Consider the following 20461-nt stretch of genomic DNA (forward strand, 5'->3'; position numbering starts at 1 on the left):
TGTGTCGCCGACCTCCCGACCCTGCCCTACTACTGTTCACTCGAGGCGCCGTCTCCCATCTAAGCAGACAGACCCTGCCTGTTCTTCCAGGCCGAGCTTGGCCAGGCACCCCCGCCCCTGCCCCAGGCAGCCCTCCTGGCTCTGAGCCCTGAGCCTGGCTGGGCCGGCCCCTACCGCTCAGGGTGCGGTCCACAGCCCGGATAGCCGCCAACAGCGTCTTCGCCCGGCCCAGCGTGGCCTCGGTGCCGGCCAGCAATCGGCTCGCCTGCTCTCGGGTCCCTGCGGCCTGTGGAGGCAGAACCCACTAGCCCACGCCGCTGGTAGGCGAGGGTCAGGGTGGCAAGGGAGGGCCTGGGGTCTGGGGGCGCTGAGGGTCCCAGGGAAGAGGGACTTCTTATCTATTTAATTCTCTGTCTGATGACTTGTTATTTATCATTTGTTACTTACCTAAAATAATTAGTTATTACTTGCCATTTATTACTTCTTGTCAATTTAATGAAACAGTTACTCATTAAGACATTTGAGGCCAGCCACGGTGGCTCATGTCTGTAACCCCAGCACTTTGGGAGGCCGAGATGGGCAGATCACCTGAGGTCAGGAGTTCGAGACCAGCCTGACCAAAATGGAGAAACCCCATCTGTACTAAAATACAAAATTAGCCGGGCGTGGTGGTGCATGCCTGTAATCCCAGCTACTCAGGAGGCTGAGGCAGAAGAATCGCTTGAACCCAGGAGGCAGAGGTTATGGTGGACTGAGATTGCGCCATTGCACTCCAGCCTGGGCAACAAGAGCGAAACTCTGTCTAAAAAGAAAAAAAAACAAAAAAGACATTTAAGTGATATTATACACTGTAAACAACTGTATTAAGTAGTTTAGATAGTAATTCAGTGACCTGGTCAAGCCCTAAGATTCTCGAGCTCCTGTCCCCTGCACTGACACATGAGCAAGGCGTGAAGGAACATCTGCTGAATGAGGACGAGCGAACCACGGGAAACACAGGGGAAAGCCTCCCAGGGCCCTGGGGGGTCTTGGGGCTCCTGCCTGGCTGTCCAGCTGCTGTGCATCCTGCCCAAGGCTTGTGCTTTGCTGCTCCAGCACCTCCAGCTGCTGCGCCGTCTCGTGGCGGGGGCCCAGGGGGCTCCGGAGCTGGCTCTGCGGAGAGTGGAAGGTGAGGGCATACACTGGCCCAGGTTGGGGAGGGAAGGCCGGGACGCTCAGTACCTGTAGGTCAGTGATGGAGGCGTTCAGCCTGTGCAGACGGGCCCAGGCCACAGAGCTGGCATTGATGCCACGCAGTTGCTCGCGGATGGCGGGGAGGAGGGTGCCGGCCCGTTCCAGGTCGTCCAGGAGCAGGACCACACAGTGGTCACACACTGCAGGCAATGTGGGTTCACAGGTCAGTGTCATGGGGTCAGGTCAGGGGAGAATGATCAGCTGGGGCCCTGGGGTCATCCGGGTGGGGAGGGCTCAGCCAGAGGGTCATGAGGTCAGCTTAGGGACACAGGACCCGTGGGGAGGTCCCAGGGTTCTGGCAGAGTCATGGGGTCAAGGTAGGAGTCTGATAGGGGTGAAGGGCATGGGGTCACCCAGGGAGAAGGTAGGACCAGCACAAGGGGTTGGAGCCGGCACCAGGGTCATGGGGGAAGCCGGAGGAATGGGTCAGGGTGGGGTCATGAGGTCATCATGGGGTTGGCACAGGCGACTGGGCTGGGATGAAAATGACAAGGTTAGTGGAGGTCAAAGAACAGCATGGGGCTTCCTGAAAGGTCATTATAGGAGTTAGGTCAGCAGGGAACTGAGTGGGTACCAGGAATCCACAAAAGGATGGGGAGAATATACAGTGGGGTGGGGGTGAGGCGGTGGGGCCAGTGGAGGGGGTGGGGCCAGTGGAGGGGCCATGGCCAGTGAAGGGGTGGGACCAATGGAGGTGAGGCCAGTGAGGGGGCAGGGCCAGTGGAGGGGCGGGGCCAGTGGGGGGGCGGGGCCAGTGGAGGAAGTGCAGCCAGTGGAGGGGCAGGGCCAGTAAAAGAGGTGGGGCCAGTGGAGGGGCAGGGCCAGAGGGTGAGGCGGGGCCAGTGGAGGGGTGGGGTCAGTGGGGGAGGCAGGGCCAGCAGATGGGGTGGGGCCAGGGCACACAGGAAGGCTAAGGACAGTAGAGGGGTACAGCCAGCATTGGAGCCACAGCGCTCCTCAGCATGGAGTTGGACAGGCATGGGTCTCTTGGGAAATGGAAGGCAGCTGGGACCACTCTGGGAGGTTGAAGTTAACACAGGGGTCACCAGGCAGTGTAGGACTTGGATTCCCACTCCACCCAGGTGTGGGGAAGTGGGGTGTTGAGGACGCACCTTCACAGTGGACGCTGTGGTCCCCAGGCCCACCTGGAACAGGCACCTGATGCTGCTGGCTGCAGGTGTCGCAGCGCTCCCCACTGAGCCCTGGGGGGCAGGTGCAGCGGCCCGTGTGAGGGTCACAGCGGCCCCCAGGGCACTGGCAGCCTGTGGTGGGGGGCTTGGGTGAGCATGGCCGGCCTGGGACCTTGGGGTGTCCCTCATTCAGAAGTCCCCATCCACCCTCCTGTGACCTGCCAGCACTCACGCCTGCAGCCCTGCTCAGGGAGCCCCCAGTAGCCAGGGGCACACTCGCGGCACTGGGGTCCCATGGTCCCTGGTCGGCAGTGGCACTGTCCGCTCTGGGGGTGGCACTCGGAGCCCTCGGCGGCCGGTCCACAAGCACACGGGCGGCAGCCCCCGCAGCCTTCGAAGCCAAAATGTCCCTCCTGTGGCACAGGCTGTAGTCACTGCCCTGCTCAGCCCTCAAGACTGTCCCAGACCAACCAGGAGGCCAGGGGTCCTGCCCATCTGGCCCTGCCCCCTGAGGCTCCGCCCATCAAACACCGCCCCTCAGCCCCACCTATCAGCCTCTCCCCAGGCCCCAACTCCAGTCCCCAGGCCCCACCCACCCAGCCCTGCTTACCGCACAGCCTCACCTGACAGCGGTCACAGCGCCGCCCAGTCACACCCGCCTTGCACAGGCATTGCCCGCTATGGGGGTTGCAGGCCTCTGTCCCACATGGGGCACAGTCGCACCCTGCAGAAGGGGGTCCACGGCTGCAGCCCGGGGCCTCTCACCCCCTAGGTAGCCCCTATGCACCCCACTAAGCCCTCACTTCAGTGCCTCCTGCTCTGCCGGTTCCAGGCCGCCGGACCACCCAGCTACCCACTCCTGTCCCAGCCTGGCCCCACTCCCCAGCTGCCTCCGCTGGGCCCGAGGGACCTGCAGACTCCCCACCACGGCCTGCCCTGCTCTGATGGCTGATGGCTGGAGTCCGCTGCCAGTGGCAGGGCATTGCTGGTGATGTCTAACCGTGAGGGGGCCCTGATTGTGGGGGGAGAGGGGATGTGATCGTGAAATGGGGGGGGCCTGATCATGGGTTAGGGGGAGGGTCTGATGGTGAAGGGGCCTGATCGTTGGGGCGGGAGAGCCTGATCATAGCGGGGGAGAAAGGCTTGACCATGAGCACAGAAGGCTGACTCCATCTTGTCCTGGCTGGGCCCCAGCATCAGGCACACAGCCTACTTCTGGGGTATGCCCAGCAGGCCTCCCTCCTCCCTGCGCAACCCTCCCCAGGGTGCATCCCTCCCAGCCCGACGCCTACGGGTGCAGTTGCCGGGCAGCAGCGCGTTGCCATAGAAGCCGGGGGCACAGATCTCGCAGCGTGGCCCAGTGGTGTGGCGCAGGCAGCCACGGCAGGCACCCGTCAGGGGGTCGCAGTCGCTGAAGAGCAGGTTGGGGTCACCATTGCCGCTGCAGTCACAAGGCTGGCAGGAGCTGCCCAGCACCAGTGGGTTCCCGAAGAAACCGGGCGCACACCTGGGAGCAGGGTGGGGAGGGGCCATCAGTGGTCAGTGGCCCGTGGCCCCCACCCTCGTGTATCCTGGGGTCAGCACTCAGGCCCTGCCCCGCTGCCCTGGCCCCAGCTCACCGCTCACAGGAGGCGCCTGCATAACCAGGTTTGCAGAGGCACTGGGTGCGGCCACCTCGCAGGACACAGCCCTCGGCAAAGCTGCAAAGACCAGCAGCATCAGTCACCAGGCCCCTGGCAGTGCCCAGGCCCGGGTGAACACACTGTGCTTAGGCTGGAACACACGCCAGGCGTCTGGGGTCCAGGCCTCTGCAGAGGGCAGTGGGAACCCATCCCGCTGCGGGGTGAAGGGAGCGTGGCACCGTCAGGGCCTCATCCCTGGAGGAGCTTACTTGTTGGAAGGCACTGAGAGGGGGCAGGGGCAGCTGACACAGGGGGCACTGGGGTCCTCCCTGCTGCTCACAAAGCCAGCCTGGCAGCGCTCACATTGAGCTCCTTCGGTGTTGTGCTGGCAGTCCTGGGGCAGAATGGACAGTCAGTGCTATGGTAGACACACACATCCTACTGCCGAGTCTGTGCAGCTCCCACCACCCCTGCCTTGGACTCTGTGCCCAAGGCCAGATGGTCCTCCGCTGGGCAACACCCTTCCCCAGACCTCAGTTGACCTGGAAGTGCAGTCCCTAGTCTTCCCTGGCACGCCTGATTGTGCCTTCAGTGAATGTGCCCCCCGCCGGCCCCGCCAGCCCCCACTCACCACACAGATGCCAGAGCCAGGGAGGCAGCGGTCTGAGTGTCCGTGGCACTGACAAGGGACACATCGGCCCAGGAAGAGACCTTTGACGTCCCGATAGAAGCCAGGGGCACATTCCTGAGGGCATAAGGGGGCAGGTGGCATCAGCGATTGAGAGGATGAGGGGCCCCACCCTGCAGGCTCACAGGTCAGACCCTCAGGGATCCTGCAGGCACAAGGCACTGGGAACCCATGGAGTGTGGTCACCGGTGCGTCAGACGCTGGTCAGGAACTCCTGGCCTCGGCTGGCTGGAGGTAGGCCAGCACCTGGCTGCTGTTTGAGGACATGGCTCTCAAAGTCACACAGATGTCCTGTCTCAGGAATGACCAAGCCTTGGGGCTGGTGACCACCCCCTCCACGTGGACCAGGATCTGCTTTTTCCACTCTTTCTAGGAGATGTCCAACCACAAACCTCCTCATACAGAAGGAGCAAAGTTACAGCAGACAGATTAGCAACTGGACAGACGCACAGTGGGCAAGGGACAGACAGAATGACAGGCAGACGCCAGGATGACAGGCAATGAATGACAGGCAGATGCCAGGATGGTCAGTGGGGGATGTCCAGGTGACCCAGTGGGTGGGGACTGGAGTAAGTGGGGAAGGGGTATGGAGGGTGTGTGCATGGAGGGGCAGGCGGATGAGCGGCAGGCAGACAAGGGGCAGGCAGACGGGCAGCAGGGGATGGGCAGGCCCATGAGTTGGCCAGCAGCCTGCAAAGGGCAGGGGCAGGAAGAGAGGCGAGTAGGGAGACAGGAAGTAGAGGCAGCAAGGAAGGGAACACAGGGAAGACGCTGGAGGGAAGGGCGTGCACAGGTGAGCCGCCTCACAGTCTGGTGTTGTCCTGACCTCACCTGGCATGAGTCCCCCCGGTAGCTAGCGGGGCACAGGCACAGCTCCACATTGCTGGCCAGGGTACCCTGGCCTGCTGGGCTGGCCACCTCCAGCGCCACCCTGCGCAGGGAGACAGCCGAGGAGATCTGCGAGAAGAGGGCACGGATCTGCAGCTGCTCCAGGCTGGCAAGCACCATCATGAGCTCCTCACGGGACACAGTGTTGCGAGTCTCCGTGTGCCGGAAGTTCCCCTGTGGGTCCAGGATGGCACCTCAGTGGGGCCACACTCAATGGGACAGAACAGGAAGCCTAGAACAGACCCCCCAACCCTGTAGGGGATGGAGGGGCACAAAGACCACGGGGCAGGAGGAGGTACACACAGGTAGAAAAATCAGTCTCCCATGTGGTCAGCCAGCACCTAGATCCCTGCCTCACACCACACAACAAACCAGCTCCTGATGCCTTAAGAATTGAAATACGGCCGGGCGCAGTGGCTCAAGCCTGTAATCCCAGCACTTTGGAAGGCTGAGACGGGTGGATCACGAGGTCAGGAGATGGAGACCATCCTGGCTAACACGGTGAAACCCTGTCTCTACTAAAAAATACAAAAAACTAGCCAGGCGAGGTGGCGGGTACCTGTAGTCCCAGCTACTAGGGAAGTTGAGGCAGGAGAATGGTGTAAACCTGGGAGGCAGAGCTTGCAGTGAGCTGAGATCCAGCCACTGCACTCCAGCCTGGGTGATAGAGCAAGACTCTGCTTAAAAAAAAAAAAAAAAAAAAAAAGAATTGAAATACACAAAGAGAACAGTCAAACTTCTAGAAGAAAATACAGGCGGGTCCTTTCTGATCAAGTAGTGACAGATACTTTCTCAAACAAGATGCAAAAACGCTTGCTGCCAAGGAAAAAAGGATAAATTCAAGTACATTAACTATAAGACTTCATCAAAAGACAGCTCAGGCTGGGCATGGTGGCTCACGCCTGTAATCCCAGCACTTTGGGAGGCTGAGGCGGGAGGATCACCTGAAGTCAGGAGTTCAAGACCAGCCTGGCCAACACGGCAAATCCCCGTCTCTACTAAAAATACAAAATTATCCGGGTGTGGTGGTGGGTGCCTAGAGTCCCAGCTACTTGGGAAGCTGAGGCAGAAGAATCACTTGAACCTGGGAGGTGGAGGCTGCAGTGAGCCGAGATTGCACCACTGCACTCCAGCCTGGACGACAGAGCCAGACTCCATCTCAAAAAAAAAAAAAAACAAAAAAGCAAAGAAAAACCAGATGAGCTGTGAGATGGGAGAAGACGGTTGTTACTCTGAAGTCTGACAGAGGGTAAGCACCAAGAATAACAAAGAACTCCTCTAAAAGGACGGAAAAAGACCCACAAGTCAAAGAGAAATGGGCAAAAGATGCTAACGAGCAGTGCACAGAGGAGGAAGCCAACAGCGGCTGAGCAGCTGTTCACCCCTCAGGGATCAGGGACTCGCAAAGCAGGTGGGAAGACGGCATCACACCCCAGGGTGACTCCAGCGCGGAAGATGTCTGACAACGGGTGTGTGCACTCCCCCAGCCCCCGCCCGCTTCTGCTCCTGGGTTGTTTTCCACCACAGAGAATGGGCACAGCAGTACTGGGACCCCTTCCGGCCTTCTCGGGTGTGCTGAGGTCTGGGAGGGACCCGGGTGCCCAAGCCAGCTCCCCTCACCTCCACCAGCTGCAGCTGCCCACGGTGAATGTGGCCGGGCATGGGGTATGCCGGCTCCAGGAATGTGATGCTCATCTGGTTGCCCTGGGGAGGCACATGGGTAGGTGAGGGTCGGCCCGGGCCCGGACCACGGAGCCACTGGGCCACGCCCACCACACCCACCCAACCACGTGGCTGAGCTGCAGCTCCCTCACCTGCAGCACCACATCCGGCCTGCTCTCCGTGGGGACAAAGACGTCGCCCCGCTGGGTCTCCGAGTGCAGTTCATAACGGAGGGTCCCACCGTAGGATGACACCTGGAGCCGGGACAGACAGAGGTGATCTGGCCAGACCCTGGCCACAGGCTCAGAGCCCATCAGCAGTGGTCTGGGCACCCCAGGCACAGGGCCCCCGAGCTGGGCCTGGATGCTCATCCTACCTGGGACAGGGCCTGGGCACCCTCGTGGACCCTCATGGAGCTCCCCCTCCCTGGACAGAGCCCCACTCCTGGCTCCCAACCCTCTCAGGCGTCCTGGCCATCCTCAAAGTGCCTCCCCCAGACCGGATGCCCTGCTTACCCGGTCCCCCAGGTAGGAGGGTGGGGCCTGCCAGTACAGCTCGGGGAAGGCCTCAGGCACCGCCTCGGGCACGTGCCGCAGGTCTGCACGGAGCATCTCCGTCCCTGGCCGCCGCTCGTGGGGCACCACCTGCCGGTCAGTGCTCAGCAGCACCCAGCCCTCCATGTCCACGAACTGTGGGCACATACATGTGGGTGCACACGGGTGGATGCCCACACATCACAGGGCCCCATCTTGCGTCCAGTCCCACATACACCCTCCCCGAGAAGGCGCTGCCCTCAGTCCTACAGGCGCACCTCCTGGCGGGTGTAGGACGAGCTCCGGCAGCGCTCTGTGGCCCCAAAACAGAAGCAGCGGGTGCAACCTTTGGGGTTGGCAGCATCCAGGGAGAAGGTCCCAAGGCTGCACTGGTCACATCTGGGGCCCTGCACATTCTCCTAGGGATGAGAGGACAGTGAAGGTGGTTGGCAGGTGCCAGGTACCTGACCCCAGGTTCCTGGTAACCACTTGCCCGTGGGGATGACTCTCCCAAAAGCTTCCGGGAAGCCCCAGCTGCCCAGAAAGGCCCATAAGGACACTGTTTCAGCTGAGGCCGGAGCGAGAGGCCAGATCCGGGCCCAGCCCTCACTCACCTTACAGTAGCACTGTCCTGTGAGGGGGTCACACACACCAGGCGCAGTGCCCGCCTCGTGACAGTCACAGGGGCGGCAGTGGGGGTAGCCATGGAAGCCCGGAGAGCAGGTATCACAGCGACGCCCGGTCACGTTGGGTCTGCACCTGCGGCAGGGACAGGAGCTGAGCCCCCTCCACTCCCGGTCACTCACACCAAAGTGAGACTTTGTAGGCACCCCCCACCCAGGCAGCATCCTCCCGGAAGTGGAGGAGAGGGCACTGCTGCACCCAGGGAGCACGAATGGGAGCAGGGCGGGGGCCAGGACCTGCTGGCGCAAGGAAATGCTGTCCTTAAGGCTGCCAGGGGCCACGGTGATCCCGCTCTGGGCTCTCACTTGCACTGGCCGCTGTCTGTGTCACAGGTAGGGTCTGTGAGCTCCTGGACACCGGGCCCTGAGCAGTTACACTCCTCACAGCCGACCAGGGGGTGGCAGCCAAAGGTCTGGGGCTGGCACAGCAGGCACTCAGGCGGGACGGTGCGTGGTGGGCAGATGCACTGGCCCGTGAGCTCGTCACAGAGGCGGGCGCCGCAGTCACAGGCTGTGGGACGGGCACAGGGTTTGCTGACCCCTCTTCCCAGTCCCGACCCTCTCAGAGGCTCTGAATGCAGCCCTAGGGGATGTGGCGGTGTGGCAGGGGCGGGGGACAAGAACAGGGACCCCTGCCCTGGGAGCTGAGCCTTGGACAGCTCCTGACGTGGGGGCAGCTGCTCAGAATCAATGTCGTCAGGGACTGTGGACCACCTGCTAGTCCCTGAAACCTTCTGCACAGCCCACAAGCTGGAGTCCTGGGCCCAGGCCTGCAGACGGGGCAGCAATGCTGCCCTGCCAGGCTCTAGAACATTCTCCTGACCTCTGTGCCTTGCTTTCTGGTCGACCCATCCCCCTTGGGCTCTAGCACCAACTCCTCGCCACTGGGCACCCAAGGACTGGGGTACTCACGCCTGCAGTTGGGGAAGCCCCAGTATCCGGTGGCGCAGCGGGAGCAGTCACGGCCAATGACGTGGGCACGGCAGGGACACTGGCCCCCGAAGGGCTCACACGTGGGGCCTGTAGCACCTACTTCGTGGCAGCCACATGGCCGGGCTCCGTTGTTATAGAAGAGGGAGAGGGAGGCAGCAGCATTTCGGCAGAACAGGGATGAGCTGCCGGGGCTACATGGAGGGGCGAGCGGTGAGGCTGGCTGCCGGCCCAGACCCCCACCCTGGACCCCTGACCTGCCAGAGCCCAGCTCACCTGATGTGGTAGCCCTGGGCTGCACAGTGGCTGATGAAGTCATAGGATTTGTCCAGGGGCTCCTCCCGGAGGTAGCCAAAGCTGTAGACATTCTCAGGGACCACGAGGACATAATCCTAGGGGGTGAGGCCTGGTCACTCTCCCGTGGGCCCAAAGCCTGCAGCGGGGAGGCCCCCAGAGGCTGGCTAGGACCAGGGTCCTGCAGGCAGCTCAGAGTCCCGGCAGCAGCAGCACAACCCAGCCCCAGGCCCTGGCTGCTCAGGGGAGGCCACTCCAAGCCAAACAGCAGCTTTGGGGGTGTGAGGAGGCAGCAGCATTGATGAGACCTCCTGGTCTCTGCTGGTCACGCCTTCCTCCTCCCACATCTCTGCTGGTCACGCCTTCCTCCTCCCTCTCCCTCCTGGAGGCCCCACCTCCTCCAGGAAGGCCACCCTGACCAGCAGGTTGCAGGGTGCAGGGTCCAGGGCCCCTCTGGAGCCTCACAAGGTGGATCAGGAGGTCCCCAAAGGCAGGAGCTGCTTTGCTGGGCACAAGGCTGGGCCTCAGCAGGCCCAGGACGGACCCAGCCCAAGTGTACCAGAGTGGTATGACAAGTATAAGAACAGCTGGTGCCTGAGCAGGACACCAGCTGGGACTCACCAGCCAGAGCCAGCGGCCCTCGGGCACACGCACAGTCACAGTGAGCTCGCTGTGGGTCACGTCCAGCAGGGCCTGGCCCTCACACACCACCAGGGTGCGGCAGCCGTAGCCATGTGGACAGAAGCTGGCGTTGGCATGGCCTGGGTGGGGGAGAAAGACAGGGTCAGGCGCCCATCTCCAGTGCCTCCAACACACCCAGAGGGTCGAAGACGGCAGCGTCTGGGCAGCCAAGGAGTGCCCGCTAGCCAACGGCCACAGGCATGGGACGTGCCCAAGAGGTCTGCAAGGCCAGCTCCTCATGTCAGGGGGGTTGGCCGCGTCATGACCTACAGATGTCACGCAGGACACCTCTAGGTGCCGGTCAACTCCATGTGTGGGACCCCAGGCTTGGCCAAGCCAGGAACCAGACAGACACAGGGCCGCACGTGCTGCCAGCGACATCCTGGGGCAAGTCCTCAATTCGCCACGTGCCATGGAGCACAACGGGGCTTCCCAGCGCACGAGACAGAGGCGAGACCCAGGCTTTTCCGGGAATGTGGGGGACGGGTGGGGGCTGCAGCCTGCAAGGGCAGCTAGTTTGAGAACTGACAGCAGGATAGGATCATGTTGCCTGTCGCTCAAAGCAGGCAGCACAGGTCACGCTGTGGCGCAGGCGTTCCAGCCTCATGGTGTGTGGTAGCCCCTCCAGCCCACACCCCAGACACTCACCCTGCCACACGCGGCCGGCGTTGATGAGGACTTCCACGGGGAAGGTGGGGTGGGCTGGCTGGTAGCCGTGCAGCAGGAAGGCGTAGCGGCCCAGCGTGGGCACATGGGTGGTGAAGACCACGGTGGCCTGCAGGGATGGGCCCCAGTGAGCAGGCTGAGCTGTGAGCCCCGGCTGCCCCCTGGACCACCTGCCCTGGGTTGGGGCCCAGAGTCCTGCCCTGACACCCCCGTCCCTCTAGAGACCGTGGCCCTCACCTGGGGCTCACGCAGCAAAGTGGGCTCCACATCAGGGTCCACGGCGGTGGGGGGCCGAGGCTGGGGTCCGGTTGGGGACGTGGCTGGCATGAGGTCCTGTGCCTGGGTCAGCGGGAGACCGGGCGGCAGCGGGATCACCTGGCAGTCCCTGAGGATGATGGGCTGGGGCGGCTTTGGGAAGCGCGAGGGCAGACAGGCGGCACTGGTGAGAGCAGTGGGTGAGTCAGAGCCAGCCCTGCCACTGGGCCCTTGGCCACACCCCTCCCAGCCCCACTACCTGCTGGGACCAAAGGCTCCGTGGCTGCTGATGCAGCGGACCCGGGGCTCCACGAACTCCGGGCTGAACTCCTCCATGGGCACCAGAGTGACCCCGTGCTACAGGCAGAGGAACGAAATGCTGCAATGCCCGTGGGGCGGGGAGGATGGGGAGTGCAGGCGGTACAACGCGGGGGCCGGTCACACAACTCAGACCCAGGAAACTGCAAACCCAGGCACCTGACCGAGCCCTGCTCTTTGCAAGAAGCCCTTGCCCCTGTTCCGGCTGCACAAACCCCAGCCCTGAACCAGCGTGTGGGCCAGTTCCTGGGCAAACAGGCCTATGTGGCTCCTCCCACGGCCCTCTTCCTCCCCCTCGTCCTCCCATCCACCACTGTTCCCCCACCCTTATCTCAAGTGCTGCTCGGTGCCACCAGGCCGGGACAGGCCTAGCTCTCCCAGGACCCAGCCCAGGCCGGCGCTCAGTAGGCACAAGCCTCGAATGGGTGCTCCCTCCCCGTGCGGCCACGCAAGGTTGGTGTCTCGGAACACAGCAACTTATCCGCAGACACAACAGTGGGAGACGCGGCTGCACAGAACATGTTGTGTGGCATTTATAGAGAGCTCCAGGCCAGGTGCTGTGGCTCCTGACTGTAATCTCAGTATTCTGGGAAGCCCAAGTGAGCAGATCACCTGAGGTCGGGAGCTCGAGACCAGCCTAGCCAATATGGTGAAACCCCATCTCTCCTAAAAATACAAAAATTAGCTGGGTGTGGTGGTGAGTGCCTATAGCCCCAGGTACTTGGGAGACTGAGGCACGAGAATCGCTCGAACCCAGGAGGCGGAGGTTGCAGTGAGCCAAGATCTTGCCATTGCACTCCAGCCTGGGCGACAGAGCAAGACTCCATCTCAAAAAACAAAAAACAAAAAAGAAAGTTCCAGAACAGGCAACCAACCAACACCGTCTGTGCCAGGAGGTGGCTGCCCTGGGACCTGGGGGCATCTAGAGTGGGGCCACGTTGTTCCTGGGCCTGGGAGCTGTGACTGCAGGTTCTTTCCTGAGCACATGGAACAGCTCGGGGGGACATCAAAAGGGACTGAATCCACAAAGCACTTGCAGGAGGGGTTCCAGAAGAAACATGCTGGGCACGAGTGGGTGCAGCTGCCATGGGGACCTGGGACCCCAACTGTCCTCTCCCCTCTCATGCATGTTTCAAATCTTCTGAAAGCAGCTGACCCCTCGGGGTGGGGGTCTGAGGGGTCTTTACCAGGTAGAAGTGCGCCTGCTCAGCTGTGAGCCTCACGTTGGCCTCTGAGTCCAGGTGGAAGACGGCCAGGCGGTCCTGGGTATCCCGGGCAGTGCCCCGGCACAGGGTGCTGTGGGGGGAGGGTGGTCAGCAGGTGGGGCAGCCCCGGGCGTGCCCTTACTCCAGCCCCACCGGCTCCTACTCACCTGTACAGGCAGGGGTGCAGGGAGAGCAGCCCCTGCTGGGGCGCCCGCTGTGGGGTGTGCACGGCCACACCCACCTCCTGGCGGGCATCCTCATTGGCATACTCCACCACCAGGGCATAGCGGCCCGGCTGTGGCACTGCCACCTGAAGCTGGACATCCACCTGCAGGGAGGGCAGGGTGACGGGCGGCCCACAACCCTTCACCCTTCCCACCTCCCTCCCCTCCTACTCCAGCACCTCCCTGACCTCAGGGCCTGCCCCTCAGCCGAGTCCCGCCCTGGCGATGGGACAGCTCCAGGCAAGTGGTGGGGGCTGGGCTGTACGTAGAGGCCACAGCCGACCCCATGTACAGACAAGCACCGAGGTCACACACGCAGGAGGCAGGAGGAAGGGGCGCCCTGCCTGGGTGCTGGGCTCCATTGCCTTAGGCAGTGCCCTGCTCCTATAACCTGCCACCGCCACAGGACCCCCAGCCCCTGGGCCAAGGTCCTACAACACCCATTGCTCCGTGGGGTCCCAGGACACTCACATCACTGCCTGTGCAGGTGACCAGTGGTGGGTGCGATGGGCTGAGCTGCTCCGTGGGGCAGGGCCGGGGCAGGCTGTTGTCCTGGCGACACAGGGCCTCCAACCCCGCGGCCGAGGGGAAGCCATCCAGGGGGAGGTGTGTGTAGAGGAGGCAGCTGGGGGGACACAGGCTGTGGTCAGCCCCAGGTCCCCAGAGAGCCTGAGTAGGGGAAGCCAGGCACAGTGGGGGTCCAGGCAGCCCTGACCCCGGTCCCACCGCACGCGTGAACCTCACTTGTCGCCAGACTGCTGGGTAGAGGGGCGGTACGTGCAGGCCTCGGTCACCCGTAGCTGCAGGAGTGCCGCCTCGTAGTATGCGCTAGGCAGCAGAACCACGTAGTCCTGCAGGGTAGAGGTAGCTCTAAGAGTGGTGGGCCCCACCCCCTGCCCCTGCCCCTGCCCCTGCCCCTGCCCCTGCTCCCAGCCCTCACTCCAGCCCCTGCCTCACCAGGAGCACCCCCTCAGCCTCCACAAGCAAGGCCCAGGTGCCAGGGTTCAGCACGAAGGGCTCTCCGAAGCCCCTCTGGGGCACGGTGACGAAGGCAGGTTCTGTGCTGGGCGGGAAGGCCACGGGCTGGCTCTGCGCTGTGCCTGGGGGAGGTAGGGAGTGAGACTCCTGAGCCCAGCCCTTGGGGCCACCCCAGGCTACACCCCTACAGGGTGGGGGATAGGCTGGTCCTACCACCTACATGAGCCAGAGGAAGGTGGCGGGGCTTGGGAGTGGGCTGGGCTGGGTAGGGCAGGGTAGAGCAGGGCAGGGTGGGGCAGGGCGGGGCAGGGGCTGCGGCCCAGGGACCCCCACTCACAGTTGGCGCAGGCGGCCAACCTGCCCTCCTCTCTCACAGAGACTCGCCCGCTCACACTCACGGCCCCCCGGTTGACGTATCGGAAGATAAGCCAGAAAAGGTCGGGGGAGGTCAGGTTCAGCCTGGCCACGATCCTGGGCTGGGTGGGCGTGGAGTGTCAGGTCACTCTCCCTGACCACCACCAGCCTGAGGTCCGGGCCTTCAAGGGGCCTGCCCACCCCTCCCTGCCAGCCACGCCTGGCTCCACGTCTATGCTGAGCCTGGGAGGGGGGCACAGCGCCCACCTGGACAGGTGCCATTTGCGCGTAGCCCCTCCAGCTGAAGTTCTCGAACTCAAGGGGGTTGAAGCCAAAGCGCACAGCGTGACCCTCAGGTGTGGCGGCCTCCTCCAGCTCCAGGCGCAGGTGGTGCAGGTCCGGGAGGTAGTGGTCCCTCACAGGCCTGGCCACAGCAGGGGCTGGTTAGGTGCAGCCTGGCTATCCCACCTGGCCCTGCACAGCGGCCCCGAATCTCCAGAAGGGGCAAGGCCTCACGTGGGCCCATGGTGAGGGACACAGAGGGGCCTGGAGGATAAGCTGCCTGCCCCGCTCCCCGCCATCCAGTGCGGAAGGGGTACCCACCGGCTGCAGGTGGGGCCCTGGGTGTTGGGGCGGCACCGGCAGGCACCCGTCCTCGGTTCACAGCTCTGCCCCAGGGCACCGCCAGCGTCACACCGGCAGCCTGCGGGGAGAAGGTGGGAGGTGAGAGGCTGCCCAGCCCCCACCAGCCTCAGGGGCCCCTCACAGCCAGACTGAGAAGCCTGCCTGGGGCTCTCCGGACGATGGAGAGTCCAGAGGGCCAGGGTGAGGGCGAGGGCAAGGGCGAGGGTGGGGGCGCTGGGATCTGTTAGTGTCATCTGCCCGGGTGCAGGACAGGGGAGAGGAAGCCACGCATCTGGGTAGGAGCTGCGCCCCCTATCCCGCACCCTGGCACAGGCTGGCACCAAGGGGCAGCCATTCATCACCCAGGCCTCATGCTGCCCAGGCTGCACTCGCCCCTCCAGGCCTCGGGTTCCCCAGCATGAACTGAGGGAGGCAGGGCCGTGGTCCGGGATGAGCGAGGAGGCACTCACTGCGGCAGCCGAAATAGTCAGCCTGATCCAGTCCAAAGAAGCCGTCCTTGCAGGCTGCGCAGGCCTGGCCACACACGTGGGGCTTGCAGAAGCATTGGCCGGTGCCCTGGGGGCCAAAGGAGGTGGTGAAGTGGGGCAGGGGAGGGTCCTGATCCGCGTGCCCCCAAATCCCCCACACCTTGGTCCTCAGACTCACTGGCTGGCACTCAGCAACTCCACCCAGCGTGCCCCTGGGGTCGCAGCTGCAGCCTGGGGAGAGCAGAGCGGGACTCAGATGCTTGGTGGGGCAGGAGAGCCTGGCTCCAGCCCCCCGAGGAACCCCCATGCACTAACACCCCTCCAGAGCACACTCATGGGCTGCAGCCCCCCAAAGAAACCCCATACCCCAACACTCCCTCTAGGGTACACTCATGGGTGCAGCCCCCCTGAGGAACCCCCATACCCCAATACTCCCTTTTAGGGCACACTCATAGGCTCTAGCCCAAGGAACCCCCGAACCCCAATACTCCCTCAGGGCACACTTGCACTCCCCTGAGGAACCCCACACACTTCCCTTCAGGGCACACTCATGGGTACAATCCCCCGAGGAACCCCATACCCCACCACTGCCTCTAGAGCATACTCAGGGACTCTAGCCTCCCCAGGAACCCCTGTACCCCAACACTCCCTCCAGGATACACTCACGGGTACAGTCCCCCAAGGAACCCCTATACCCCAATACTCCCTCCAGGACACACTCACGGGTGCAGCCCTCGGGGTTGCTGGGGCTTAGTCCCCAGAACCCAGGTTTGCAGCGGTCACAGCTCGGCCCCTCCACGTTAGCCCGGCACACACAGGGAGCCTGTGCCTGGGAGAGGACAAGACGGCAGGTCAGAGTGGCTCCCTGCTCTCCCACCCACAAACCTCAGCCATAGAGCCCAGAGAAGGGGTAGTAAGGGCTGAGAGCCCTCACCTGCCCCCGCCCCACTCATAGGAGTCACCTGCAGTGGGGGCAGAGGACCAGCCTAAGCAGCAGACAGGCCCTGGGGTTGCCATGGCAACTGAGCAGCAGGCAGGAAGCCCTGGTCTCACCCGGCTGGGGACTTTTAGCTTGACCTGTGTCCCCACCCACCTCCCACACACGAGCAGATTTGGGCTCACCTCAGGAAGGGCAGGATCCACCAGAGCCAGACCAGCAGGATGGCAAGAGCCAGCTGTGAAGAGAGGACCAGGCCTTGGTCATTCCCTGGTGACCGACCCTGAAGGCCAAGGGCGTCCCAGGCCCAGCCAGAACCCACAGTCCCACGGGAGCTGAGGACCAGCACAGGTGCCCCTCATCCACATGGACGGCCTGAAAACACACATCTCCCTGCTCCCTCTGCAGCAACAGACATGCCACCCCACCACACAGCACCTGCTCATGGACACGCATGCAAACGTGGATACCCGTGGACATTCCACACACAGTGTGTGACACACATCTGAACAAGCACACAAACGCACGTGAAAACGTGCCTACTACACGTGTACCAACACATGCACACACCTGTGAAAGGACATGAACATGCACACCCACACTTACGAGAAACGTGACACGTGCACCCACTTACACGACACACAAACCCACTTAGGCAACACGTGACACGTGCACCCACACTTACATGACACGCAACACGCACACCCACTTATGCGACACACAAACCCACTTAGGCAACACATGACATGTGCACCCACACTTATGCAACACACAAACCCACTTACGCAACACACACTCACACTTACGCAACACATGCACCCACACTTATGCGACATGCAACACATGCACCCACACTTACATGACACACACACCCACTTATGCGACACACACCCACACGACACACACCACGCACACCCACTTAAGCGACACACACACCCAGACTTACGCGCCTCACGACACATGCCCCCACTTATGCAACACACAACACATGCACCCACACTTACGCGACACACAAACCCACTTACGCGACACGCACACCCACTTATGCGACACACAACACATGCACCCACTTACGCGACACGCACCCACACTTACGAGACACGTGACACGCACACCCTTACGTGACACATGACACACGTACCCACACTTACAAAACACAACACACGCACCCACACTCACAAGACACGAGAGGAGATGCACAGCACGCAGACACGGGCAGTACACAGACACTCCCGCACAGCATCTGAACAAGGCACGAACACAGCATGGGGACGTAGTCGCAGTACACGCAGCACATAGATGCATGTGAACAGCATCACAGGAAGGCAGGCAGCATGTGAACAGCACATAGACCCACAAACAGGCCCGGCACCTGGTGCACACAGCCACCTGCCCACTCACCTTCGCAGTAAGGGAAGTTGTAGGCACCTGGCACACATGTGTCACACCGCAGCCCCGTCACGCGGGGCCGGCAGCTGCATTGCCCACTCCGGGGGTCGCAGGCTGCGTGCAGGGAGCCTTCGGCAGAGCAGTGGCAGGCTGCGGACAAGGATAGTTGTGGGCATGCAGTGGAGACCGCACCCGCCTCCCCCTGCTTCCTCCCTAGGCACTCACGGACACAGCTGGGGAAGCCATGGAAGCCGGGGCTGCATTCCTGGCAGGCGGTGCCTGTGTAGCCGGGGCGGCAGCGGCACAAACCTCCTGCCCCGCAGAGCTGGTCCAGGGCTCCCCGGGGATCGCAGGTGCACGCTGCGGGGGAACAATGGGGTCAGGCCCTGGCGTCATGTGGGTGGCAGAGCCCCTTCCTGCCCTGGCCCTCTGCTCACGTTGGCAGTTGGGGAAACCGTGGTAGCCAGGGTGGCACTGGTCACAATGAGGTCCAGCAAACCCAGGCTGGCATGGGCAGCGGCCGGCCTCGTCGCAGCCCTCGGGCAGGGTTCCTGCAGGGCTGCAGCCGCACACTGCAGAGTGGAGCAGGTGTCATGGTAGGCCAGGCCCACGGGCCTCCCCTACCCGTGCCCACAGGGAGAGGTGCCACTCACACTGGCAGAGAGGGAAGCGGAAGTAGCCAGGGGCACAGCGATCACATGTGGCCCCCTCGAAGCCCTCTCGGCACCTGCACCGGCCTGTGTCAGGGTCACAGCGGTCATCGGCCACTCCAGGGCTGGAACACTGGCAGGCTGCAGGGAAGGGCGGCCCACATGCTTGGTTAGAGTCACCAGGCCCCTCGTGTCCGCCTCGAGAGCAGGTGGAGGTTCAGCGGGGACAGGGGACTCACGCTGGCAGCCGGGGCCATAGAACCCTGGCACGCAGAGCTCACAATGGGTGCCTTGGAAGTTGGGTTTGCACACACAGCGCCCCACTCTCGGGTCCTTCCGGCAGGCGTTGCCCTGGGTCCCTGCCGCACTGCAGTCACAATCTGGAGGGTGGGGACAGGCAGGGGAGTCTCAGATGCCCTGCAGACCCCAGTACGCCCCTCCTGGCAAACCTTTCCTCTCCACAAACTCATTTTCTTACACTTTTACACGACAGTAACTAGAAAATAAAAGAATAAAAATCCCAATAAGGGAGAGGCGTGTTTGGGAAAACAGTGGCATGCAACAAAGTCAGGCCAACTATCAAAACGCTTAATGAGTTATTTGTTATGTAGATTCCAAGTTAGCTGCAAGCATTAACACAAAGAGAAAATACAAACAAATCAAACCAAGCTGCAAAGCAAATTATAGTTTCTTTAGAAACAATATCGGGGGTTGAGAAGAAGATAGAAAGAATGCATCAAATGTCTTAGGCATGAAAGGAGAGTTGTGAACATGCTTCGGTTTTTGTACTGATACAAAAATAAAGGTTCAATACTTGTCAGAAGTGTAAGAGTAACCATTGGTCAGACCAGAACACAGAGAGCTTGCAAACTCTCCCCAGAGAGGAAACAGTAGCAAAAACAAACAAACGCACCAAAATCAAAGCACATTTTCTTGCTCTAACTTGTGAGAGTCAGGAAAAGAAACATTTCAGCAGAAAAGGAGAAATGAATGATAAGAGGGCAGGCGCAAGCCCGAACTGACAGCGGCAAGGAGGATCGTGGGGCTGGGCTGTCTCCTTCAGAAGATAAAAACCGAAGACGTCAGCGTGACCAAGAGGAAACTCCAGTCATAGGCTCTTGAAAGAGAGTACCTTAAACCAACGCCTCAGGTGGTAAACCGAGAGCTCTGTGCAGGGAGCTGGGGCGGACGCAGACATGGAGGTGAGTGAGGATGGAAGGCACGGTGGTAATGAGACAGAGGGAAGCTCGGGCACGCCACCCAGTGGGGCAGCAGAAATGAACCTCTAGGAGCAGGTAACGTGCCGGTGTCCCGGGGGTGAGGGAAGCTAAAACTATAAAACGGCAAGGAGAATTTGGCAAAACCGAGTCAGAGAGAGACAAAGACTGATGGAGATACATAGTTAGAACGGGACCGCTCAGAGGGACAGAAATTAAGCATGGCTACTGTGGGTTTGAAGAGCATAATGAACAAGCCTGCTTTGTTTTTTTGAGATGGAGTTTTGCTCTTGTTGCCTAGGCTAGAGTGTAATGGTGCCATCTTGGCTCCACCTCAAACTCTACCTCCCAGGTTCAAGCCATTCTCCTGCCTCAGCCTCCTGAGTAGCTGGTATTACAGTCATGCGCCACTGTGCACGGCTAATTTTGTATTTTTAGTAGAGACGGGGTTTCTCCATGTTGGTCAGGCTCGTCTCAAACTCCTGACCTCAGGTGATCTTCCCACCTCAGCCTCCCAAAGTGCTGGGATTACAGGCGTGAGCCACTGTGCCTGGCCACAAGCCTGCTTTAACATGCCAAATCGGTACTTCATAGAGAACACACGTTCCTGTCCAGTGTTCCTGGAACAATCGAAAAGTGGTCACGCTCTAGATTAGAAACAAAGAAAATCTCAAATTCCAAAAGACAAAAGGCAGAAACTGCCAGGTGCAGTGGCTCACGCCTGTAATCCCAGCACTTTGGGAGGCTGTGGTGGGTGGATCACCTGAGGTCAGGAGTTCGAGACCAGCCTGGCCAACACAGTAAAACCCCAT

At 61.7% G+C, this 20461-nt stretch overlaps 1 protein-coding gene across 5 annotated transcripts in view; it reads right to left on the minus strand.

Annotated features, from left to right (window-relative positions):
• LAMA5 (laminin subunit alpha 5) overlaps window positions 1-20461 on the minus strand; it is a 58634-nt gene that overhangs the window by 10745 nt on the left and 27428 nt on the right. For 3 of the 5 annotated variants that reach the window (XM_065523369.2, XM_065523368.2, XM_065523372.2), the window contains 40 exons: window positions 18672-18812; window positions 18436-18573; window positions 18220-18354; window positions 18008-18142; window positions 17795-17932; window positions 16579-16631; window positions 16180-16285; window positions 15635-15687; window positions 15439-15544; window positions 14948-15047; window positions 14612-14768; window positions 14328-14466; window positions 13970-14112; window positions 13757-13863; window positions 13484-13637; window positions 12956-13116; window positions 12771-12879; window positions 11525-11622; window positions 11248-11449; window positions 10993-11119; window positions 10285-10424; window positions 9646-9761; window positions 9352-9563; window positions 8746-8950; window positions 8371-8515; window positions 8035-8175; window positions 7739-7912; window positions 7376-7477; window positions 7182-7265; window positions 5505-5735; window positions 4617-4730; window positions 4255-4379; window positions 3983-4063; window positions 3656-3870; window positions 2987-3087; window positions 2596-2776; window positions 2346-2495; window positions 1222-1373; window positions 1042-1152; window positions 175-286 (listed from right to left, as the gene is read on the minus strand). In XM_065523369.2, coding sequence (XP_065379441.1) covers window positions 175-286; window positions 1042-1152; window positions 1222-1373; window positions 2346-2495; window positions 2596-2776; window positions 2987-3087; window positions 3656-3870; window positions 3983-4063; window positions 4255-4379; window positions 4617-4730; window positions 5505-5735; window positions 7182-7265; window positions 7376-7477; window positions 7739-7912; window positions 8035-8175; window positions 8371-8515; window positions 8746-8950; window positions 9352-9563; window positions 9646-9761; window positions 10285-10424; window positions 10993-11119; window positions 11248-11449; window positions 11525-11622; window positions 12771-12879; window positions 12956-13116; window positions 13484-13637; window positions 13757-13863; window positions 13970-14112; window positions 14328-14466; window positions 14612-14768; window positions 14948-15047; window positions 15439-15544; window positions 15635-15687; window positions 16180-16285; window positions 16579-16631; window positions 17795-17932; window positions 18008-18142; window positions 18220-18354; window positions 18436-18573; window positions 18672-18812 — 5394 coding nt within the window. The remainder of the gene's footprint in view (window positions 1-174; window positions 287-1041; window positions 1153-1221; window positions 1374-2345; window positions 2496-2595; window positions 2777-2986; window positions 3088-3655; window positions 3871-3982; window positions 4064-4254; window positions 4380-4616; window positions 4731-5504; window positions 5736-7181; window positions 7266-7375; window positions 7478-7738; window positions 7913-8034; window positions 8176-8370; window positions 8516-8745; window positions 8951-9351; window positions 9564-9645; window positions 9762-10284; window positions 10425-10992; window positions 11120-11247; window positions 11450-11524; window positions 11623-12770; window positions 12880-12955; window positions 13117-13483; window positions 13638-13756; window positions 13864-13969; window positions 14113-14327; window positions 14467-14611; window positions 14769-14947; window positions 15048-15438; window positions 15545-15634; window positions 15688-16179; window positions 16286-16578; window positions 16632-17794; window positions 17933-18007; window positions 18143-18219; window positions 18355-18435; window positions 18574-18671; window positions 18813-20461) is intronic. The other 2 variants (XM_065523370.2, XM_065523371.2) reach the window with 2 other exon arrangements.

This window comes from Macaca fascicularis, chromosome 10, assembly GCF_037993035.2.
Source record: "Macaca fascicularis isolate 582-1 chromosome 10, T2T-MFA8v1.1".
In the NCBI taxonomy this organism is placed as follows: Eukaryota; Metazoa; Chordata; class Mammalia; order Primates; family Cercopithecidae; genus Macaca; species Macaca fascicularis.